The sequence below is a fragment of the Macaca nemestrina genome, chromosome 15, assembly GCF_043159975.1.
Source record: "Macaca nemestrina isolate mMacNem1 chromosome 15, mMacNem.hap1, whole genome shotgun sequence".
Taxonomy (NCBI): domain Eukaryota; kingdom Metazoa; phylum Chordata; class Mammalia; order Primates; family Cercopithecidae; genus Macaca; species Macaca nemestrina.
In genome coordinates this window covers 67,134,793-67,160,623 of record NC_092139.1, presented here as the reverse complement: position 1 = coordinate 67,160,623, position 25,831 = coordinate 67,134,793, and the positions used below count along the sequence as shown (strand labels likewise).

Below are 25,831 nucleotides of genomic sequence, written 5' to 3'. Positions count from 1 at the left end.
CTTCAAGAATTTTTCTAACATTTATTCATTTAAAATATGTTTGTATATAATTTTCCCAGATTGTTAACCAAATAGATCATTGGTTCATAGGACTGCTAAAACTAAATTATTAAAAGAATTCCTATTTGTATTCTTATTAACTTCATGGATTTCAGTGTTTAAAACTGCCATTTTGGTTATGATAAAGCTCTATACAACTAACAAACATACTGAGATAGTTCATAATACAACTTCAACTAAAAAAAAAGAGTTTAGGATTTGCTACTATTCTAATTGAGAAAGCCCAACTTGTAATGAAAATTTGTTGACACATAATCACCTGCATGGTGACTAAGAGACAACAAATCCTGACAGGGTCAGCCCCTACTTATTGAAAGATTACCCATAAGCAAATTTCTAAAGACTCTCTGAATGGTAGTGAATGATTCGTGGATGGAAGGAATGGTGTTATTCTGTCAGCTGAGAGATGTTGCCAATAGTATTTCCTTTCACTTCCCAGTCACAGATGTAGAGAAAGACAGATAAGTCAGGGTAATATCATCAAACAGAAGAACTTTGAAGGATGTGGCACCTATCAAATGCCAAGTCTTCTAGAGATTTCTTACATTTTTGAGATACAGAAATTTATATATTGCACTTATCTATTCTGGGATTCTTAATCAGGAGTGTATCCGAACTTTGAAGGTTTTTTTAATTGGGTTTTTTTTTTCTTTTTCTACAATTGTTGTTAGAGACAAGAGTCTCACTATGTTGCTCAAGCTGGATTCAAACTCTTAGACTCAAGCTGGAACTACAGGAACATGCCACTGTGCCCAGCTTCAAGTAAACATTTTTAAACATGTTCAGGCCTTATTAGGTCTATTACATCAAAATCTTCAGGGGAAAGACTATGGTTGTAGATTTTTAACAAAATGTCCTCAGGTCACTGTAATGCCCAATTCTGAGAATTAGTGTAGCAGACAATCACTTCAGTCACATCTCTCACCCACATGGCTAATGCCCTTTATCAGTCAGAGATGTGACCAAAAAGATAAAAGGGTAAGAGATAGAGTCATTTATTAAAACTCCAGTTAATTTTCCTGGGTATGGCTAGAACAGGGACAAGTAAACTCAAAATCCCACTTGATTTTGCTATTTATAAGCTCCTTATCTCCCACTTTTCCACCAAGACATTCTAGACTTGAGAGGAGTCTTTAGACTCTTATCTAAGTGGCAGTTTCTGCCAGGATGGGCAATAAGTCAGTTAATAATTTGTTCCAGCTTCTGCTGAAGTTTTTCTCACTTCGTCACCACATATTCACTGCCAATCTGGTTTCCTCAGAGTCCTCCTAAAATTAATCTCTAGGCGAGTTTCAACTCACTCACTCTCTTTTTCAAACCGAAAATTATTAGACCCAAAGCTAAAGAGCACCTTGTCTCAACACATAAACTAGAAGAACAACAAACTAAAAACAACAACAATAACAACAACTCTTCCTCGCATTTTCCTTCGTTACCTGATTTCCAAGTGACCTGCATATTTCTGATTGCTCTCCTTTTCCCTTCCCATTTTTCCCTGAGAAATGATACGTCAGTTTTTCAGAAAATGAGCAGCAGCAGCAACATGTCCATTTATTGTAAGTTGCTTTAGTTTTGTTTGAGTTTTAAAATAAAGCCTATTTCCAGGGCATATTTTCTTTCCTGTGTTGTTTTACACTAATTAAGAAAAAAAAAAAAAAAAAAAAAAAAAAAAAAAAAAAAAAACACCCTGCATAGAAAAAAAGTTGAAAAGGTTTTACCTTTAACAAATTTGCAAATATTTTCCAAAGCGCATTTTATAAAGCTGTGCCCTTGAATGCTTCTTTAAAAGTATCAATATTTAAAACAAAATCTTGTGCAATTATTTCAAAATAACTTAATTTACATTTGCATTCGGGGAATGGTTGAGCTTCCAAATATAAAAAAAATATCATTGACCCTTACCTATGTCAATGATAAAACAAATATTTTTGAAAGAAAGTTGATTGATCTATACCTTGTCCAGTGCTTCAATATTTGCACCATGGGAAAGTAGTTTTTCTGCCAGTGAGGTGCTCTCACTGTACACAGCATAATGGAGAGCAGTGTTGCCGTAGATATCCTTAAGGTTTGGATTGGCACCATGTTTCAGCAAAATAACGGCACAAGCCTCTTCCTGGCAATGGATAGCCTGTCAGTATTAGACCAAGAAACAGACTGTAAATTCTAAGAATTCAAAATACACATTCCACAGGTTTCACCAACTAGTTATATTTAAATGAGATCAATTCATTTTAATTCTATATATGTAAATCAAATCCATGTCAGGCTAAAAGAGTTGGCTCTAATATACCTGTATCAAGGGCGTTCTGTTTTCTTTGTCACAGATATCAATCTGGCACTTTCTGTTGATCAGGAGAGTTACCACTTTCTCATGGCCACTGGCACAGGCCAAATGTAGAGCAGTTCTACAAGAGCAAGAGGACTTTTTAGGAAACGGTAGTGCAACATCTCAAAACATACCATCATTCATGTCATTGTAAAAATTGAATAGCATGTTTTTCCTCTGCCTTCAAAACAAATACTTAATTTTTTTGAAGAAAGTGCAATGACAACAGCAGCCTATTTGAATAGAAAGAGCTCAGTCTGTAGATTCAGTTCAACTAGGGCTTGAGTCCTACTTTAAACGCTGTCACTTACCAATTATTGCTTAGCCTTTCTGTGCCTCAACTTCTTCATCAATAAAGATGACAATAGTAGCTATCTCATAGGACACCATCGTGATGCTTAAATGAGAAGCTATGTGAAGTATTTAGAATAGTTCCTACAACAGCTCAATAACTGTAAGATTTTTGTTTTTTGAGACAAAGTCTCACTCTTTTGCCCAGGCTGGAGTGCAATGATGTAACTATACCTGGAACTCCTGGGCTCAAGTGATCCTCCATCCCCAGTCTCCTGAGTAGCTGGGACAACAGATGTGCACCAGCATGCCCAGCTATTTATTTAAAAATGTAGAGTAAGAACCTCACTTTGTTACCCAGGCTGGTCTCAAACTCCTGGCATCAAACAATCTTCTCACCTCAGCCTCCCAGAGTTCTGGGATTACAGGTGTGAGTCACTGCACCCGGCCAGATATTATAATTGTTAGTATTACTACTACTTAACAAAAGCATTTTAATTAGGTAGAATGACACAATTATACCTACTTTGCAGGATGGCTTAATGAGTAGGTCACATTTTAACAACTCTGACATTGGAATGCCACTTATAATTCATGATTTATTATAACTCTAACTGGTAGCATTTTAAAAATTATCTTATTGATATATAAACTAGTGGAGCATCACACGATCCATGAGACCTTACATTAAGTAGAATATGGTAACTCAGCACTAGGGCAGTTCCAGGCATGTAACTGAAACTGAAATACATTTCAGTTCTTAAAGGGACTATGGGGAAAGAGCACCGAAATAACAATCATGCATTTTTTAAACAAATTAATTCTTTGATTTTCAAACAACTTGAAGTCAAAGGAAACTCATGAGTCAAATGAATTTGTATGGCTTATTTTATTCAATTCTTATACTTACAGAATATATGTAAATAAGACTTTCCAATGATTAATATTAGGATTTAAAACTGATAAACTTTTGAAAGGGCAGTTCAAAGTTATCTTCTACCATTTTCTAACTTCAGAAATGCTTTTGTTTGAAAGGTGGGAGATAAAGTTTCAAGGAGATGAAGTCCCAATATTCCTATTGTAAATCTCTCAGCTTGTGCAGACAGGGCAGGTAAACATGAAGTTTTTAAGGATACAAGGGTCCTGAGAGATAGTAGAGTATGTCTGCTACATAACAGGTACTCAGGTTATGCTTGATGCATAAATGGAATGAAATAATGGATAAATATAGCTGGGGAGTTCACTATTTTTAAATAAACTCCTATAAAGCAATATTTTTGCAATAGTAATTATTTATATGTGTTATTTTTTATTTTTAAAGAATACAATTAAAATGAAGTGATTAATCTACCATTGTTTGAATAAATGGAATGAGTATATAAGAAAAACATGTGCATAATAAAATATATAGATAATAAAATCTGGAAACACAGATAAAAACATTCCCTTCTTACTTCTGAAGACGCTAAACATTCAAAGAAGATAACATTACACACAATAATGATAAAAAGTAGAAAGCAAGAAATTATTTTTATCAGTGCAAGATTCATATTTCTCTCTTCCCAAGGATGATTCCATTAATACTAAACTTTTACTAGAAGTTTTGTACATGCTCACTGCAGCAATCACAGATAAGAAAAAGGAAAAAAAAACACACTTTACTTAAAATGCAAATACTCGCAGGGCGCGGTGGCTCACGCCTGTAATTCCAGCACTTTGGGAGGCGGAGAAGGGTGGATCACGAGGTCAGGAGATTGAGACCATCCTGGCTAACACGGTGAAACCCAGTCTCTAGTAAAACTGGGTGCTGACGAGTTGATGGGTGCAGCAGAGCAACATGACACAAGTATATATATGTAACAAACCTGCACGTTATGCACATGTACCCTAGAACTTAAAGTATAATAATAACAAAATTTAAAAAAAAAAAAATTAGTCGGGTGTGGTGGCAGGCGCCGGTACTCCCAGCTACTCGGGAGGCTGAGGCAGGAGAATGGCGTGAACCCGGGAGGCAGAGCTTGCAGTGAGCCGAGATTGGGCCACTGCACTCCAGCCTGGGTGACACAGCAAGACTCCATCTCAAAAAAAAAAAAAAAAAAAAAAAAGCAAATGCTCAGAAATTACAAATTTTATCATATTTGGTACTTTTTTTTTTTTTTTTTTGCTAAAACAAGACCATAGTATGTTTGCGTATATACAATTTAGCTATTTCTTTTCCTCGCTGGCTATAGCAAAATACATCTTGACACATCAACTTACTTCTATACCTATTGCCACCTTCAATGGTCACATATTATTCCATCCTATGGATGCAACTGAAATTTATTTATAGGATCCATTCACTGGGTTCTTTTTAAAATAAGTTCCGTGAAAACTAAAGTGCATGTATCTTTATTTCCTAAGGGCATCTTAGTATAATGGAATTGATGAGTAAAGAGCATACACATTTTTTAAATGTAGTACTTACCACCAAATTATCTATTTGAAAAGTAATCAGCAACTTAAACTTTTAAGTAGCAGTATAAAACATCCTCACAAATATTGTGGATAGAAAACTGTTTGATTCCTCTTTTAAATTCTTATACCAGAAATGAGAAGGATTTTTTCCTATATACATAAGTAACTTGTAGATCTGGGGAAAGGTACTTTGCCCACTTTTACAGTGTTTGATGATTTGATTTGAAAGAATTTCCTGTAAAATGAAGATGTACTTTTCATCGAATGTGTATTATAACTTTTCATCTAATGTATATATATAACTGATATATATAACATATTATATCTGGAATATATATGGTATACATATCAGTAATATCTATATCTTATCATATATAATGAACAATATAGGCTGGGTGTGGTGGCTCACACCTGTAATCCCAGCATTTTGGGAGGCCGAGGCAGGCAGATCACTCGAGGTCAGGAGTTCGAGACCAGCCTGGCCAACATGGTGAAAGCCCCTCTCTACCAAAAATACAAAAATTAGCCAGGCTTGCTGGCACCTGCCTGTAATCCCAGCTACTTGGGAGGCTGAGGGAGGAGAATTGCTTGAATCCAGGAGGTGGAGGTTGCAGTGAGCCAGGATTGTGCCATTGGACACCAGCCTGGGCAAAGAAGCGAGACTCTGACTCAAAAAAAAAAAATAAAAGAATATAATGAATTCCCTATAATTTTTCATCTGAAAAATTTTCATCTGAAAAAAATATATATAATATATTAAATATTTTCCAAGTAAGCTCTCTTTTATTTTGTTAACTTTTTTTCTGAAACATAGTTTTAATTTTTAGTTTGCTAAATCAACCTTCAGAATGTCTGCTTACGAGGTCATTCTTAGGAAGGCGTTTGTCAACATAAAATGTACCTGTAAAATAAGCATTTGTATTTTTCTTCTGGTACTTTACTCATTTGCACATGTAAACATTTCAGTCTGTATTCCATCAGGAACTCATGTTTGTGACATAAAATTTAATTAGTTTTCTTCAAACAACAGGCACTTTTTCATTAATAATTCATCCTTTCCTACTCATCAATCCTTACGTATATCTTACATAATTTCAATGATTCTGGGTTTCCTATTCTGTTCCATGCATCTGTCTTTTCAGCTGTTAGCAAACAATTAATTGTAGAAATTAATAGCACATTTTGCTATCTAGAGGAGCAAGTGTTTTTTTACTCCATTATGAGATTTAAAAAAATGTCTTCACAGTAGTGAAAGACAGCAGGTGTCATACAAAAATGTTAAAACCTTGGTATTTTCATTCGGTCTATGTAAAACTGACAAACAGAGAAAGAGCTCACATTTTGAGAAAAATGTTCCTTTCCATTCAAAAACACAGAACCCACCTCCCACTTCCAAGTTGCTCTCTAAGAACCTTCAGTAAAGAAGCTACCTACACAGGTGGATACGGATGTAAAACGGACAGTTTTATCTGAGAACTTTTTGCCTACTGAAAATCACTCATGGTATTTTTGATAGGGGAATTAGTTCTCTCATTAGGCACCTCCTATAATGTATACAAACCATGTTTTAAAGGTGTTCCTTAAAAATAATAACACCGGATATGCTTAACTTTGTGAGTTAAATCACTCAAATTCTCCACCAATTGCTCCAGCCAGAGAATTATGTCGGATGGAAAACAGCTGAGGGTCCGCTTGGCTTCGCCCCTCAGAGGGTGCCCGGCGCCCTCCAAGGCCCAGTCCCAGGGGCTGCGGGGAAGCCGGGCCTGGGGACCCCCTCCCACCCCGGACTGAGCCCCCGCTCCCCGCTACCTGTGCTGCTTGTCCAGGGCATCCAGGTCGCCGCTCCTGCGTGCCAGGCAGCGCTCCACTTCCGCGGCGTCGCCCTTGACAGCCGCCTTGTGGATCTTCTGCAGTTCGGAGTCCCGGATTCGGTACCCGGAACCGGTGTAGACGTGGTCTATGGAGCCCAGGACCCTCTGGCCCCTGCGGCTCCCGAAGCCGAAAAACTTCATGGTAGTGAATTCTTCTCAGACCCCCAACCACCGACCGGCTCTTGAATGGGGGCAGCTCCCTGTCACCTTTTCACCACCCCCCACCCGCCCCTGCCGACCCAGCCCCAAATCCAACCCCAAGTCCCGATCCAACCCCAAATCCGCGATCCAACCCCCAGTCTGCGATCCCAAGTCTATGATGTACTCCAAAATCCGAGATCCAGCCGGGTCCACCACAGCCTTCAGCAGCGACACTCGCAGCCTCCGACCTCTCAGACCCAGTGAGCCTCGCAAAGCCGTTGGGCGCGCGCCTGCACCGCGGTGGCCGCCCGGCTCCCGGAAGCCGCTCCCTGGCTGCGCGCGCCGACAGGTGGGGCTGCAGCTCCAGGCGGGTGCCACTAGGCTCGCGGGTTCTCCTGGGCATCTCCGGGCGGCCCCAGGATCCTAGGCGGGCAGCCAGCCAGGCCTGAGGAGGAGGACTTGTGTGGCCTTGCGGCCGCCCCGCTCCTCCTCCGGAGGGAGATCGGGTGCTGGCGAGGGCACTCAGAGGCCACCGGAGTGGCTTTGCAGATAGCCTGGCTTCACGCTGAGGCTCTGGCCCTGGAGTCTGTGTGGCTAGTGTCCGGTAGTGGAAAAGGCATGGAGAGTCAGGGGCTGCTCCTTCCTCCACCCGACCTAGCCGCTGCCAGTGCCCGACTGCGCGGTTTGCAGCTGCAGATCTGGCAATGGCGCGGGATGGTGGAACTTCCCTTGGATGTCCTCAGGGTCGCTGAGTGCACAGCCCACCTGGCCTCAGGGTCTGCTCCTCTTGGACATCTCTCCGGATCCTGGGCCCTGGCACTAAGCAATCTGTATCCACATGCATGAGACTGAGCGGCTGCTGGCTGGGCCGATCGCCTGACTTCGCTGCCTGGGCGTCTGGGCTCAGGATCCGCGCTGCTGGGGGCACGGGCCTGGTCTGGGGTGTCCAGTCACTTGCAGTGGCTCGTATGCCAGCGGGGACTGGAGGCCTGGTACCTGATGTCCTCAGGGTCATGTGCATCACCTGCCCACTGGAGGCTCTGCTCTGATTTGGTCTCCTCCAACAACACAGGGGCTGCCGGGGTGGGCTCTTCGTGGTAACTGGCATGGTATTAAGCAGCAGGTTCCCACCCTGGTGCCGCTGCTGTGCAGATTGCCTGACTTGGTCGCCCAGGTCTGCGTGGCAGGTGTGCAGATAGGGTGAGGGGCACTGAGGGTCAGGGGGTTGCTCTGTCTTCTCTGCCCGTGTGCAACTTGCAGTTCTGCAGTTTTCTGCAACAGCTGAGGCGCTGGCGGGGGAAAGCAGAACTCCGCTGGATGGCGTCAGGGTTGCCAGCAGAGAGCACAGCCCGCCAGGCCTGAGGGTCCGCTCCTTTTCCACTTGCTCTGAAGCCTGACCCAGATGCTGAGCACTCTGCCTGGATGCAGATAGGGCTGACTGATCGATTGCAGAGCCGGTCATCTGGCTTTGCCACTGAGGCATCTGGCCCCAGGATCCGCGATGCTGAGGGTGGCCAGGCAGTTGCTGCCCACGTGCAGGTGGCAGCTGCAGCTTGGGCACCGACAGGGATTGGCGGGGCTGGTACCTGATGACCTCAGGGTCGCCAAGTGCACTGCCTGCCCAGCCCAGGGTCAGTTCCTTTTTGGCCTGCGCCAACAGCGCAGGGGCCATGGTGGCTCAGTTCTCTGTGGAAACTAGGATGGGGTGAGCTGCTAGTTCCCATCCTTTGGCCGCCTGGCCAACTGTCAGACTTAGCCGCTGCCGCCCAGGCATCTGTCTCTAGGGTTGCAGTTACTTGGGTGGAAGTGGGGATCGGGGTGGGCGTGGAGCGTCACCAGTTGCCAGGCCAGCACTGCCTTTGCAACATATTCAGATGGTGGCGGCAGCTTGGCAAGAACTCAGACCCAGCCAACGCTCCCACCCAAGTGCCAGTTCCCGACTCTGATGCCTCCACCCACAGAGCCCTGTCCCCCAGTGATATCCGCTACTCCGTGTCCGCTGTGCCTAGGGATCCCAGGCGGTCTCAGCAACACAGAGCGAGAGGGAGCGGGCCCGGGGAACCATGGCGGGTATGGGGGCCCTGCAGTGCTCAGGATTCCTGCAGAAACGCTGTGTGCTTGCTGCGCTGGAGCAGGAGCAGGAGCAGGAGGAGGTCAGGTCGCCCTCTAGAGTCTGGAGTCCGAGGAGTCTCCTTCTTTGGAGGCCAATTCTGTTGCTGCAACCTCTGCCGCCACCAGCAGGGCAGCCCCTGATAGAGCCCCTAACCTACCGCCCGCTGTTGGCCCCGGGATAGAGCCCCTAACACCCTCCCCTCCTGACCTGGTGATCTGCCCGCCTCGGTCTCCCAAAGTGCTGGAATTACAGGCGTGAGCCACCACACTGGGCCTCTTCTAAGAGTTTTATCGTCTTCCCTTTTACACTTAGGTCTAAGATCCACGAAAGTCAATTTTTGAGCATGAAGTGAAGTCAGGTCCAGCCACAGTCTTGCATGCGGCTACCCTGTTGGCTCAGCACCATTTGTTGAAATGATTGCTTTCAACAATCGTGGAATTGTCTTGGCACCTTTGTTGAAAATTAATTGACTGTAAATATGAGGGCTTATTTCTGGACTCTCAATTCTATTCCATTGATCTATAGGTCTATTCTTGTTTAGTACCTCACTGTCTTGATTTTGTAGCTTAGTATTTTAACAGCAAGTTTGGAATCAAGAAATGTGAATTCTGCAACTTTGTTTTTCCATTTCAATATTGTTTTGAGTATTCTTGGCCCCTTTGAATCTCCATATGAATTTTAGGATCGGCTAGTCAATTTCTGCAAAAAAAAAAAAAAAAAAAAAAAAAGCTGAGAATTTTGATAGGAATTGTGTTAGGTCTATAGATCAATTTGGGGTATATTGTCATTTCAACAATAGTAAGTCTTTTGTTTCATGAACATGGGATGTCTTTCCACTTATTTAGGTCTTCTTTCATTTCTTTCAAAAAAAATCTAGGTTTTAGAATGTAAGTTTTGGAGTTTTTAATTAAATTTATTCCTAAGCATTTTATTATGTTGGTGATATTGTAAGTAGAATTTTTAAAAACTTCCCTTTGAGATTGTTCATTGCTAATATGGAAATACTTTTTTTTGTGTTTTTATATATTGACCTGGTATCCTGTAACCTTGTTGAACTATTTTGTTAGTTCTACCAGCTTTTTTTTTTTTTTTTTTTTTTTTTTAGTGGATTCCTTAGGATTTCCTATATACAAGATCCTGTTATTGGCAAATAGGGGTGTTTTTACTACTTCTTTTCTGATCTGGATGCCTTCTATTTTTCTTTTCCTGTCTAATTGCCCTGGCTAGGGCCTCCAGTACAATGTCCAACAGAGTGGCAAGAATGGACCCCGCTGTCTTGTTCCTGATCTTTCATCATCAAATATCATGCTTGCTGTGTGATTTTTGTGTCTTTCATCAGGTGAGGGACACTCCCTTATATTCCTAGTTTGTTGTGCATTTTTATCATGAACAGGTGAATTTTGTCAAATACTTTTCTGTATCTACTGGAGGATCAGATGGTTTTTGTCCTTTGTTCTCTTAATATGTTGCATTACATCAATTGATTTTTGAATGTGAAACCAACCTCACATTCTTGGGATAAATCCCATTGATCATGGTGTGTAATCTCTTTCCTATGTTGTTGGATTTGATTTGCCAGCATTTTGTTGAGGATTTTTTTTTTTTTGTATCTGTATTTGTAAGAATTATTGGTCTGTAGTTTTCCTATATCTCTTTCTGCTTTTGTCATCAGAGTAATGCTGGCCTCCTAGAGTGATTTGGCAAGTATTTCCTATTGATATTTTTTGGAAGAGTTTGGGAAAAACTGGTATTAGTTCTTCTTTGACTGTTTGGTAAAATTCATCAGGGAAGCCATCTGGACCTGGGATTGTGGACAATTTTTCAATTATGAATTAAATCTCTTTTTTGTTTTAGTTCTATTAAGATTTGTGATGTCTTCATTCTGTTTCAGTAATTTGTGTGTTTCTAGGAATTTGTCCATTTCGTGTCTAGTCTGTTGGCATGTGGTTGTTCATAGAGTTCCCTCAGAATCCCTTTTATTTCTCTAGGGTAGGTATGATATCCTCTCTTTCACTCCTGATTTTAGCACTTTGAGTCCTCTCATTTTCTCTGTCACTCTAACTAGATGTTTGCCAATTTTGTTGATCTTTTCAAAACATCAACTTTTGTTTTGCTGTTTTTTTTTCTATTGTTATTTATTCTGTTCTAACATTTCATTCCTTCTGCTTGCTTTGGGTTTAATTTGCCCTTTTTCTGGCTTCTCAAAGTAGAAGATCGGGCTATTGATTTGAGATCTTTTATAATGCAAGCACGTAGAAGCAGAAATTTCCCTGTAAGCATCGCTTTAGCTGCATCCCATAAGTGATTGTGTGTTGTGCTTTCATTTTCACTTCATTCAGTAGCTTCTAATTCCCTTTGTGATTCTTTTCTTTGATCCATTCGTTCTTTAGCAATGTGTTGTTTAATTTCCACTTACTTGTGAATTTTCCAATTTTTCTTCTGCTACTGATTTCTAATTTAATTACATCACGGTCAGAGAATATCCTTTGTATGATTTCAACATTTTTGAATTTATTGAGCCTTGTTTTGTGGCTTAGCATATATTCTATCCTGGGAAGCATTCCCTGTGCTTGAGAAGCATGTGTCATAGTGTTTACCTGAGCTGGGAAGGGCTTGGTGCGGACTAGAACAGAGGGAGGGGAGGCTCAGTACAGGTGTGCTGGAAAGAGCCCCCATTCTCCACGTTCTTGGGAGGAAGCACACCCCAAAGGCCCCCGCAGCATTTCCACCTCCCTGGAGCTTTTCTGATCAAGAAGGAGTGTCTGGCCTGCAGAGGGGCCACCGCTGTGTTTGACATGTCCTACTTTTGGAAGTTGTACCTGGTGGGACTGGATACAAGGAAAGCTGCCGACTGGCTCTTCTCCGCAGTTTTCAGCCAACCCCCAGGTATGGAGCCTGGGGTTGGGGGGAATGTCTCTGTCTCTCCATGGGCACAGCCGCAGGCACTGAGATGACCTGGCAAGTCATCCTGTCCCCTCGGGCACCCTGAGCACACTGCTCCTTGCCCTCACCTGGCCTTGGGCCCCCCTCTCTGGCCCCCTTTGCCCCATCCCAGGCTCCAGGCCCTCATTACTTTCCTCCACCTCTCTCTCCCACCTTCCTTCTCCTCCTCACCTCTGCCTTCCTCTCTACTCTATTCCAGAAAGGATATGTGGCAGCTGGCCCTCAGCCACCTCTCTTCTGGGACTGGGGGGCCCAGTTGCCCCCATGCTCTCACAGGTGGGATTGCCAGAATTAAATAGAAACACAGGATGCTCAGCTACTTTTGAATTTTGAATACATAATGACTCATTTTTAATATAAGTATGTCCCAAGCCATATTTGGGACATACTTGGGATCTTCATCTGCCTTTTCGTCACCCACCCACCCAAAAGCTTACGCATCCCCATCTTCATGAGTGTCCAAGGCTGCCAGAACAGAGGATCACAGACCCGGTGGCTTAAAACAACAGAAATTTGTTGTCATGGTTCTGGAAGCTGGAGGTCAAAATGAGGGTGTCTGCATCTGACACTCTGCAGAGGACCCTTCCTTGCTCTTCCAGCTGCTGGTGGCGGCCAGGAATCTTGGCCTTCCTTGGCGTGCAACTGCATCACTGTAGTCTCTGTCTGTGTCACATGGCCTTATCCAGGTGTTCTTTGTCTCTCTCTTTTTTATTTGTTTATTCATTTTTGAGATGGAGTCTAACTCTATCGCTCAGGCTGGAGTGCAATGGCACGATCTTGGCTCACTGCAACCTCTGCCTCCTGGGTCCAAGTGATTCTCTTGTCTCAGCCTCCAGAGTAGCTGGGATTACAGGCATCCACCACCATGCCCGGCTAATTTTTGCATTTTTAGTAGAGACGGGGTTTCACTAGGCTGGTCTCAAACTCCTGACCTCAGGTGATCCACCCACCTTGGCCTCCCAAAGTGTTGAGATTACAGATGTGTGACACCACGCCCAGCCGTGTTCTCCTCTTATAAGGACAGCAGTCAGATTAGATGAGGACCCACACTAACGACCTCACTTTAACCTGATCACATCTGCAACGACCCCATTTCCAATTAAGATCACATTCCCAGTCCTGGAGTGAGGACTTTCACATATATTTTGTGGGGATCACAATTCAACACCTAACATCATCTCTCCAGTCAGCCAACCAACAAACCCACTTCCCAGACTCCTAGGCACCTGCTGCTCACCTCCCATTAATCCAGCCACACACTTAGTCTTCCATCCACCCATCCACCAGCCCACACATCCCTGTTTCTCCATACATCTGTTCTGCCTTCTACTCACCCACTCCCATCCTCCCATCCATCTGCCCACCTTCCCATCTGTCCATCCATCCTCCATCCACAAAGTAACTTATGCCACAGACATTTATGGAGTCTTCTCCAGTACCAGGCACGGTGCTAGGAGCCCTAGAATGAATGGGGGACATGAATCCTGTCCCTAGAAACTTCTCAGCATGGTGGTGGATGGGTGGGAGTGGCCAGTGCCAAGGCATTTCAAGAACAAAGAAGCTTCCTTCTCGCAAGGATGATGGTGATGGGATGACCCACCCATGGCCAGTTCTCTCTGGTTCATTCATCTGAAATGGCATCCCTGGGCTGAGGGGCTCTCCAGGTCACCTCCCAGTAGGGCATCCTGTCTGGGGGTTATCCAGCCTCTGTGACAAGCAGCTGCCCTTGTGAGCAGCCCTGGGGAAACTGAGGCAGCACAGACCCGGCTGGGGCCTCAGCACAGATCCGGCTTTCTTCTCCCTCTCACAGGCTCCACCATGTACACTTGCATGCTCAACCACTGTGGGGGCACCGAGAGTGGCCTGTCAGCTGCCTGGCACCCACTCACCAGACCTCCCTGCTGGCCCCTGCCTTTGAAGTTATGGGATGCCTCTATGTGCACGGTGCTGTGACTGCGACCTGCTCTGTGGACTGATGGTTGTGGACAGGGCGGGATGGACGGGATGGGCTGCTGACGGCAGCTCTGTCATTAGCTGTTGTGCCCACTGTGGTCAGGGCTGGGAGATTAGAGATCTCGTTTCAGGCTAACTGCGGACTTTGTTCAGGTGGCACTGCTGGAGCTCCCAGTACTCAGTGATTGCATCTTTGCACGTGTCCACACTGCTGCGTTTTGGAGCGGCTGCAGCGTGGGCATGCTCAGCTCGGTTGCCCAGAACAGAGCGTGCCAACGATAGGCTGTGCCTCCCACTCAGAGCAGTCAGCTCCTTTCTGCCACTGACATCCTTGCTGGGATGGCTTCTCAGCCCATGTGACTCCCTAGTCTGAGGCATTGGCAGTCCCTTAGAAGATGTCCGGCTTGAGGCTCACACTGATGCCTGATTGCCCTCTGCAGTCCCTCCATGTCTGCTTCCATGTCCTCTGTGACAGGTAGCTCAGTGCCCTCAGTGACGGGTAGCTCAGTGCCCTCATGCCTTGTTTGCTCAGCCCCGACTGTTACATAGAGCCAGGACCTGCCTCCTGTCCCTTCGGCTCCCTGATCCTGTCCCTGGGTTCACACAGAAGCCATCTGATCTCTCGTCCTGTAACCCATCCTCACCAGGGATGAAGAAGCGGAGAGGGAAACATTCTCTCCAGGAAGGGGCATTGCGGCCTCTGGGATGGGACTTGCACAGGGGAAGGTGCTGACTGTTCAGCTCTTTGTGTTGCCCCCAGGGTGGAGGCACTGTCAGGGGTGAGGGCCCAGCTCATTCAGAAAACCTGGCATCTCCTGGTTCTTGATCTGACTGTGCTGCTGGCAAATGTAGTTGTTTTCTCACTGGGACACGGCCAGTGTCAAGCCCCAGTTTGGGTACTGGGGGAAAGAGGCAAGGGGAGAAAGGGCTCACTCATGATCAGCTCATGACCCGCACCTTCAGCAGCAGTCCTTGAGCACCGACTGTGTGTCAGGCTCGGTTTGAGGCAGGGAGGACCCCACAATGAACCAAACACAGAAGGTTCTGGCCCATGTGGAGTTTCTATCTCTGGTGGGAGAAAACAAGATTAAAAAAATGAAAGAAGTGGAAGGTGTAGGATGTTAAATGGGTCAAGAGGAAAAATGACCAGAGGGAGTGGGATATTGGGGAACCTCTGGGGTGCTGCCGATAACAGGGAATAGTGAGGTGAGCCCTTTAGCCTCGAGGCTGGTGGCAGAGATGAGCTGTGAGCATGAGTGAGGGGTCCTGTGGGGTGTGCAGATCTCGCCTACTGCTTCCCTCCTGCCGTTGGTGATGTGGAGGCTGAGAGAGCCATGGGATGAGCCTGAGCGTGTGTGCTTCCTGGATCTGTGAGCTCATTCATTCACTAATTTCCTCGACAGTCATTGTGGAGCCTGTACTGTGTGGCAGCGCCAGGGCAACCAGAGCCGGGAGCAGTTGAAAGAGGCTGGTGGGGCTTCAGGGACTCCACAGTGGGCTGTATGTGCAGATGGGTGCAGGAAGGGCCCTGTAACATCTGGAGGGGGACACACAAGGGGATGGGAAAGAGCTTGTTAGGGAAGGCCGTGCAATGGCGCTGAGCTTGGATGAGCAAGGCTTCTTGGAGGAGATGGCTAGCCCAAGCTTGGAAGAATGGGTAGGAGCTGCTGGCTACAAGGGTATGGAGGTGAGAACTAGTGTGACCTGCCCATCACTGGTCCTCTCTGGGTCATTCAGCTGAAATGGCATCCCTGAGCTGAGAGGAGTGATGGCCGTAAGGAGCTGGGTATCAGCCCCCAGGAGAGGGGTGGCCCAGGCACAGCCCATAGCCACAGCCTTAGTGAGTCTAGCTAGGGAGACAGCAGAGGGGCCAAAATGAAGTCACAGGTCACCAAAATCCTGGCCAGGTCCTGCCACTGCCTGGCTCAGTGACCTGCCTCCCTGAGCCTCAGTTTCCCTTGGCTGGGGAATGAGGACCTTGCTCATCCCCCCTCATAAGGGAAGCTGTCGGGAAAGTGCTTTGAACACTGAGCCATCTCCCAGTGGTGCACAATTAGCTTTCCAGAGGATTCTGGTGGATTCCTAGAACTGAGGGCTGGAGATTGGCGGTGCTGGCTGCTGGAAAGGTTTGCACTTGGTAGGTGTGGGGTTAGCGCAGTGAGTCACATCCCCCAGGGCTCTGCAGGTCTTGGGGACACCACTCAACAGGATAAAACCACAATGTGGGCTTTGCTTTACTTTCAGGCTTCAAAACTGCACTATTTGAGTTATGAATATGCATGGACATTAAATATGCATGTATTGAATATGTGTGCTACCTACCCATGCTACATCAGATCACCATGAAGTTGAGAGAATGTGATGATTTACATGTGATCAAGGTGGCATACAAAGCAGCTGTCAATCTTAAAAGTAATTTTAAATGATCTTCATTGATCTTTTTGTAAGATTACAAAAGGACACATGCTCCTAGGATCCATTCCAATGATACTGAAAAGCACAAAATAAGGTGCACAGCCCACAGCTCCCCACTACACCCAGTGCCGATGGTGCAAGCTCCCGGGCCACCCTGCCTTCTCACTGCTCTCTGCCATGTCGGCTTTGCAGGCCATGCCTGGACCTGGGCTGACTGGCCTCTGGCCTCAGGACTGGCAATTTGTTTTCAGGGAAGTTGATCATGGACGGTCAGGGCCATAGGAGTCCAGGTCCATCAGCTGCCATCTCCCTGGGCACCAGACAGCCTCAGTAGCTCCCATGCCCTCCTGGGAGAGGCCTGAGATGGCTGCAGACTGGTGGGGCCACCCAGGAGCCAGGGGCCTGAGAGTCACTGTGTGTGTGTATGTGTGTATGTGTGTGTGTGTGTGTACATCAGTGTGTGTGTGTGTGTGTGCTGGGGAAAGTGAAGTGAGGTGGAGTGTGTGTCTGGCACTGGGCTGAGGACGCCATCCAGAAAAGGCCCCAGCCTAGGAGTCGGGGAACTCCTTGCGGACTGGCTTGTCTCTTTGCCTTCATTCTCCATTGTGCTCACAGTGTCAAGAGGAGAAAGGGAGGAAGCAGCCTGGCTGGGGCCTGCCCAGGGTCCTGAGAGGTCTCTCGTCCAAGGGATGCTCCCAATAGCCCTGTGGGGTCAGATCTTGTGGGTCTGCCCCTTTTACAGAGGAGAAAATGGGGGCTCAGAGAGGTGAGAAGTGAGCCTGGTGAACCACAGAACTGCACTGGGGCCAGGCTGGCCTAGGCCTGTGGGTTCCCAAGACACTGTCCTCCCAGGGTGGGGGCATCCCTGTGAGGAGGGCGCAGAGGGGTGGGTGGTAGGGGTTGAGAAGCAGGTCCTTCTCCTAACTCCCATGGTTCAGAGGATACTTTGTGCAGATCACGGATGTGGGGGACCGAGGGAGGGACAGATATGGTCCCTGAGCACTGTGAAGGCACAGGCCCCTGACAGGGAATTTGTTTTCTCAGCCTGGAGACCCTTGGGCCACCTGCTCTGTCCCTGCCTCCCAGGCCCTGACATCCTACTGTATGTTCAGGGGACGGTGACTACCTGGCCGTGGGCAGGGCCGTGGCCCAGCACAACTGATCTCACATCACCACCGTGCTGCAGGGCCAGAAGTTCCGGTGCTACCTCATCGACAGCTCCGAGGACCTGGGCATGGTCAGCATCCAGGGCCCAGCCAGGTGAGAGAGAACTGGTAGCCTGCCCCTGGGCACAGCTGCTCCCTGGACCCAGGCCCTCCAACTGGCCCTTGGGCAGAACCATCTGTCCAGAATGGGACATTCTGAAGAGTTAAGCACAGTGGTATACCAGAGATGCCACTCTGAATAAATAATCTTCAAAGCACTGGAATGCAGATAAGCCCACAGCATGAGTCAGACTGAACTTTATAGCTGTTCAGTCACCGAGGACCCCAGGATCCCAGAGGGGAGGGCAGTCTGCATCACCAATGCAGTCTAAGAACTACCGTCCACCATCCCGAAATGGGCAGAACCAGGTTGGCCCTGCTACGTAGGCAGAATAATATCCTACACCGAGGTGTCCCCAGCTCCGCCCTAAACACCCCTCATGACAAGGTCTCCACATGGCTTATCCATGCATTCATTCATTCTGTAAACACCTGCCAGGCTGTTTTCTCCACCCACGAGAAGCCAGGATCCAGGGAGACCCTGGGATGCTGGCTCATGTGCACAGCCACAGAAGGGTCATATTTTGAGAAATAACATATAAAATAAAAATTAGCATATTCATTCCATAAATATCTATATATAAAATATTAATAGTCTGCATATTTTCATATACTTAAAGTATACCTTGACTACTTCAAAGTAATTGTGAGAACCAATACTGTAAGTATAATTACTATGTCATTTTATATGGATCAAGAAACCAAGGCCAAGAGATTAAGTAAATTATTCATGGTTATAAGTTTGAACCCATTTAATCTTTCAGGTTCATATTCTTAACCATTGAGCAATTTATACTACATTTAAATATCATTATAATATATATCTAGTAAATTATAATATTAATATATATCAAAATCAATATTTAGGTATTTTTTAAGTAATTGTAGCGTTTACTATTTCACGCACAATGTATGTAATAATTACAGAAATCTGTGTAACTTGCAAAAGATTTATAATTATTTTCAAAATACACATTAGAAACTATAAAAGGTCGTCACATAAATATGCAATGAGACCTTCCCAACAGTGCTCTTTCTTAGTTTACAAATAAAAATTAAAGCAAGTTGTGTGATTTCTCTGAATCCTGTTGCTGATGTTGAACACTCAGCATTGAGGCACAGATTCATTTAGAAGACATTAATAAAAGTTAACCTTTTATCTTTCGAATTTCTTGTTACATTATCAAAAACAGTTTTAAGCCAACATTAATTTTCATAGGTTTTCTATTTATAGCTAATTGATTATCTAATATTAAGTAGTATGAACCAAGTAGGAAATTAAATCCTATTTTATGTGCCTGAAAGGTAAGTAAACAATGGAATAAATGAAAACATGAGAAAATAACAATTATTGGCTATTTTAATATATATCTTATTGTTCTTATTAAACATTTTAAAACTTGCATATTCTATGATGTATTCTAAAATGTTGTTTTAGATGGATTTCAGTCTAACCCAGAGGTAGCTTGTGCAACAGAATAAAAATTGTACATAGTAATTTAAACAATAGAAATAATCTGTCATTGGTTATTTTGTATGCATAGTTCAAGTCTTTTATGATTATAGTTAATATCCTAAGATATAGGACCAAAATTAAGGTATGTAAGTTTAACTTTTGACCTACAGCTTTGAATGTTATATCAAGTCATTATTGAATAAGCATGTTATTATAAGCACTATATAACATTAATTTGGTTTTATATTTAAATTTTACCATGTGGAAATTAAACTTTAGAGTTGAAGAAACTTGAATAAATTGAATGTAGATATTTTTTAAAGCCAATATGAGGCTTAAATCATATGCTAATCTTTTTATATAAAAATTAATTGAGTTTTACATTTATAATTGAAAGTCACCCTGTGATCTTAGGCCCTTCAGGTCATGAAAATATTCATTAAATTTTTTTTATTAATCCATCAACAAAACTTAAGATTAATTGGGCTAGAAAATTAAAAGGGTCAGGGAAAGTTGGAAGCATGAAGCAACAATAGAAATCATTGTTATTGTATGCTCAATGCACTTTCCCAGAGTTTGAATGCAGAGAGATGGTGAAAAGTGATCAATTATAATTTAAGTACAAGAAGCAGTGGAAATGACAGGCATAAAAAGACACATCTGGGTTTCTACTTTGCTTTCTACAGACAGCTATGCACATATGAATACCATGAAATACCACTCAGCTATAAAAAGTAACATATTTCTGATGTATGCAACAACCTGGATAAATCTCTACAAAATTATACTGAGTAAAAAATATCACTAACATAAGAGTACATACTGTATAGGTCCATTTATATGACAGTCTGGAAATGACATAATTATAGAAACAGAAAAGAGAACACATGTTGCCAGAGGTTAAAGGCAAGAATAATGAATGGAGAGGCTGGAAAGGATGCAGACCTGGCTATAATGCAAATGAAGCATTATTGCTTGAAGATAATTAATATATATGATATTATTTATGATATATTTCAAAAGTTGCTTTCCTTGGAATTTTGATATATTTCAAAATGATACATTTCAAAGGTTGCTTTCCTTGGAATTTTAAAATCTCTCTTTCTGTAACTTTCCATACCTTAGGTCGGTATCATGGATTGCATAAAAATAATAGAATTGATTTATTTTTAAGGAAAAACATTATAACAACAACTAAAATTTTCATGATTGTTATAGCTTTATCCAGTCATGACAAGTATTCAATTAAATCCAACAATATCAGTTATTTAGAAGTTATAATACTCCTCATCTATATAATCCCGAAATAGTGGTACCTCCCGACATATTTATAACTTCAAGGTAGAGCAGCTGTTTATTTCCTTTGAGCAAGATAACCACATGCTTGTCTGTCATGGATAAATATATTTACAACTCTAATTACTTTTGAGAAAACCATGTTTAACAACACAGCAACATTTGGTGGCAAATATTGTTTAGTACTTCTAAGCACAGAAAATGGCTTTTCATCCACCCCTTTAAAATGCAGTGTTTTTATGGACAAACATTTACTTGAATATCACAGAAATCATGTGAGCGAAATAGAAAAATGTGGTAACCTCAGATACTAATTTTGACAAGAGGAAATGTGTTCCAAGACTGTCATCAGAATAAGTGACTGTTTTCAGCAGTAACAGAAATTTCAAGCATCAAAAGTGACTGTAGCAGAAAGCGGAGGATATCCTTAGGCTGCCTAAGTTTTTGTATCTGCACTGGACTTTCAACACGGCCAGAGGTAGCATTATATTCTGTCACTTACGGTACGAGTAGAGGAATTGGAGGGCCCCAAAGGGATCACACTTAGGTTCCCTCTCCAGCAACCAGGAAGAAGCAAAGAGGACCTGTCCTTTGGAACCAGAAAACCACTTTGTGTCAATATTGCACATATGGTGGGGGGAGCTGTAGAGATGCATGATAGAAAAGCTGGTCTTCCTGATTTTCTTGAAGGGTAAAGCTTACCTTTTATTTTGGCACAGTGATGATTGGTTTAAAGAAAATTGAACAAGAATACTTTATGTGTGTGTACACATGTATAGATCAAGTCTGTAGTATACGTGACCATGTATAATGCATATTAACCTATACACACGTGCATGTTTTTTATAATGTGAATTCCAGTTTAATACACCAATTATTAAAAATGTTTATTATTTTAATGTGATACAACTATTTTATCAAATTTTCCATTTTGATTACCTTATTGAAACTGACTCAAATGTACGGTAATACAGAGGACCAAGATGATGACTCATTTTTTTTTAAGGGTCAAGATACTTTATTTTAAGTACAAAGGCATTTTCATGATCTGTAAACGTGTGTATTTGTGCAGTCATATAAAAATTTCAGCCGGGTGCGGTGGCTCACGCCTGTAATCCCAGCACTTTGGGAGGCCGAGGTGGGCGGATCACGAGGTCAGGAGATCGAGACCATCCTGGCTAACACAGTGAAACTCCGTCTTTTTTATTTTATTAAAAAATAAAAAAAAATTAGCCGGGCGTGGCAGGCTCCTGTAGTTCCCAGCTACTCGGGAGGCTGAGGCAGGAGAATGGTGTGAACCCGGGAGGCGGAGCTTGCAGTGAGCCGAGATTGCGCCACTGCACTCCAGCCTGGGGACAGAGCGAGACTCCGTCTCAAAAAGAAAAGAAAAGAAAAGAAAAGAGGCCGGGCGCGGTGGCTCAAGCCTGTAATCCCAGCACTTTGGGAGGCCGAGACGGGTGGATCACGAGGTCAGGAGATCGAGACCATCCTGGCTAACACAGTGAAACCCCGTCTCTACTAAAAAATACAAAAAAACTAGCCGGGCGAGGTGGCGGGCGCCTGTAGTCCCAGCTACTCGGGAGGCTGAGGCAGGAGAATGGCCTGAACCCGGGAGGCGGAGCTTGCAGTGAGCTGAGATCCGGCCACTGCACTCCAGCAAGGGGGACAGAGTGAGACTCCGTCTCAAAAAAAAAAAAAAAAAAAAAAAAAAAGAAAAGAAAAGAAAAATTTCAGAGGTATTCCCATGCCAAATCTCAAAGAGTATATGCATCCATGATAAAGAAAATAAATCTATACTTTTCAGCAGATGGTCCTGTAATGTACATATCAGTCCTCTAATTTCCTTGCAGTTTGATGACTCATTTTACATCATAAGAAACCTGTTAGTATTCTCTAATTATAACACTGTTTTTACTGTAATTCTCACTTGTTCTATCAGTCGGTTTTCTTCATCATTGCAGAGATGGAAATTTCTGTGGGGACTAGGGCTGATGTAATCAGATGTCGATGAAATGCCCGTAAGACTCTTTTATACAGGCAGCATCATACATCCTTCCTCTTTCACCACGTGTCATCCCCATCATGAAATGAAACTTCCATAACTGACTTATGTCTCAAACTCTTCTCTGATGTCTGGCCCTCCTTACATTAGAACAATTCCTGAATTTCATCACCGACCACCATCAATTATTATTATTATTATTATTTTGCTGTCCTCTTGCTCTCTCAGCATAGTATGAATTTCTTTGCAGCATCCATGAGTGAAGGATGTTCCTTTATCTATATTTTTTTCTTATCAACTAGTAAGACCAAGAAAGTGGTTAGTATGCTTCTAGTTGACCCATGGGTGTTGAAAACCATTTTTTCAACTACATTTAACTATCTTCAAGCAATAACGTTCCATTTGCATTATAGCCAGGTCTGCATCCTTTCCAACCTCCCCATTCATTATTCTTGCCTTTAACCTCTGACGACAAGTGCTCTCTTTTCTGTTTCTATAATTATGTCGTTTCAAGACTGTCATATAAATGGAACTATACAGTATGTAATCTTATGTTAGTGGCATTTTTTACTCAGTATAATTTTGTAGAGATTTATCCAGGTTGTTGCATATATCAGAAATATTTTACTTTTTATAGCTGAGTAGTATATCATGGTATTCATATATGCATAGTTTAACATCAACTTTTAAGGAAACAATCATTTTCCTCTTTAATTCAATCAGACAATTACCTGTAACACACAGGCCTAGTCCTGCTTTTAACAACTCTGAAATCTTGAGTTCTAATATGCTTCTCTCTCATCATTATTCCCTATTCATCAACCTCATCCCACCTGTTCTCTCATAAAAACTTCACCTGGCCGGGCGCGGTGGCTCAAGCCTGTAATCCCAGCACTTTGGGAGGCCGAGACGGGCGGATCACGAGGTCAGGAGATCGAGACCATCCTGGCTAACACGGTGAAACCCCGTCTCTACTAAAAATACATAAAAAACTAGCCGGGCGAGGTGGCGGCGCCTGTAGTCCCAGCTACTCGGGAGGCTGAGGCAGGAGAATGGCGCAAACCCGGGAGGCGGAGCTTGCAGTGAGCTGAGATCCGGCCACTGCACTCCAGCCTGGGCGACAGAGCGAGACTCCGTCTCAAAAAAAAAAAAAAACAAAAAAAAAACTTCACCTGTACTTCAAATTCTAGCACCATAAACATTATTTTGTTCAATATCAATTTTTTATTTCCTGGAGTCATGAATTTGCCTATTCGGCTAGTTTTTCACATTTTAGATGACTTATTCCAGGCATACTTATTTCCCTTGCCCTGTGCAACATCCAAAACTTGCTCAATCATGTCTCCAGGCACACTCCTGAGTGAAGTTTTTAAGTTTGGTCAGTTTATTATCCATGCACATTTTTCAGTCTGTTCTTTACATTTCTCACAAAAACAATTCCAACCCTGAATTAATTTTGGCTACACTCATCAAATGACATTGCCTTTAATTTTTGTACTAAAAATACTATTAATCATTTCTGCGAAATAGTTTACAAATGTAAATAGGTGGTGAGATATCAAATTTTGTGTTTTCTCCAACTTTTGCAACTAGAAACTTAATCAATTCTTTTTTGCTATGCTAGTGTTTCCCTTTACAAGTCTCTTCTTGAAATTATTGCCATGAAAATTAAACTTCAAAAACCAACATTAGTGAGTAGAAACACAGTTATTCAAAGTCATCTGAAAGAGGCAGAATGTCACCTGCTGGGTTAAGCTTAAGTGAAAAGTAATTGAGTGTATTAATAAATGTCATAAGGAGTGATACCCTGAAATTTGGAAAGGGTTGGTTACTCATGAAAGAAGAACAAAAGGCAAATCTCAGCCATAATCATTAGCAATAGCCAACTAAATTCTTCAAGTATTATAAACCCATCTGCAAAACACTCTGACCACTTTAAGCCCTTTTGATTATAATTTGGCCTCCTCAAAAGATATGTAAGCAAGAGAAAATTGCAATAGACATTATGACAAAAATATGTGTTATCCATGTAATAGTTATATTTTTACTAAAAGTAAACAGCTTAGAACTCTAGATACATATGGATTTTTCTTTTAGTTGCATTCAGTATGCTATCCCTCTAAAGGGGATCCAGCCTTATTGTGTTAATAAAGTCTTGTTTAGGAATTTTCTATTGCAAGCTCTGGGTTTTGCAATTTTAGTAAAGAATCTCTCTCTCTCTCTCTCTCTCTCTGTGTGTGTGTGTGTGTGTATGTATGTATGTATGTATTAGGAGGTATGCTTCTTATATATTTTACTATGGTTTGAGCCTTTCCTCCGATCTTCTTAAAATACTTAAGCCACCCTTGCTATAGCAGATGAAGTCACATCCTACCTCCATGAGAAAACAGAAGCCATCTGAAAATAACTTTATTAAGTTCTTGCATTCTAAGAAACTTAATATGTCAAACTCTATTTTTGTCTTCTATATCAAAGGAAAAAATGTCAACCCACTTCTATCCAAAGCTGTAAATGTTACTGTCAGTTTTGTGCACAGAAGATCCTCTCAGATTCCCTTTCCTTTTTGTGCTCTTGTCCCACAGAAGCTTTACTCTTAACGTGGGCCCCTGAAACCATGGACTACTCAAAGTGCTCTCTCCTGGGATTTTATGCCTTCTCAGGGTAGCCTCTAGCCAATGACTTACAGGAGTGTGACAGTCCAGTCACCTTTCCAGAGGTAAGAGATATTCTGCTGTGTAATTTTCATTTTTGAGTTTCTTGCAGAATTAGGATGAGGCTGCAACTTCACTTGAAATCACAATCTTGTTGGACTTTTCTCCTGTCTTGCTTTTTTTACTCCCTGTACTGTTTCTCTAACAACATTTCCTTAATGAATCACTTGTGCATAAATCCTTATCCTAGCTTCTTGCTTCCAGAGAATCTGACCTCAGGTAAAAGCTAATTACAACTACCACCTGCATTTGGTGTCATAGTCCCTGTTGTATTACACAGAAAATTAATAAAATTCCTAGTATGCTTATTTCATTAACATTTCTCTTTCTCTGAACTTGTTCTTTGATCCACCAAATAATCACATAACTTTCTTCTTTTCTTTATATTTGTGTCTCTGGAAACAGTAGTCTATGCTCATTTTTCCAGGTTATCACATCTTCTTTACTATTTAAATTTAGGTTGTGTTTTTCTTCATTAAAATTATTTCACTAAGGTTAGCAAAAGCCTCCTAATTCACAAAACCTACAAGC

General features: G+C 43.0%; 1 protein-coding gene across 3 annotated transcripts in view; it reads right to left on the bottom strand.

Annotated features, from left to right (window-relative positions):
- LOC105483443 (putative ankyrin repeat domain-containing protein 20A2) overlaps window positions 1-7,232 on the bottom strand; it is a 53,353-nt gene extending 46,121 nt beyond the window's left edge. For 2 of the 3 annotated variants that reach the window (XM_071079829.1, XM_071079830.1), the window contains exons 1-3: window positions 6,944-7,232; window positions 2,351-2,465; window positions 2,015-2,188 (exon numbers count right to left, since the gene is read on the bottom strand). In XM_071079829.1, coding sequence (XP_070935930.1) covers window positions 2,015-2,188; window positions 2,351-2,465; window positions 6,944-7,146 — 492 coding nt within the window. In that variant the 5' untranslated portion in view covers window positions 7,147-7,232. The remainder of the gene's footprint in view (window positions 1-2,014; window positions 2,189-2,350; window positions 2,466-6,943) is intronic. The other variant, XM_071079831.1, reaches the window with a different exon arrangement.
- Between the last annotated feature and the right edge of the window lie 18,599 nt (window positions 7,233-25,831).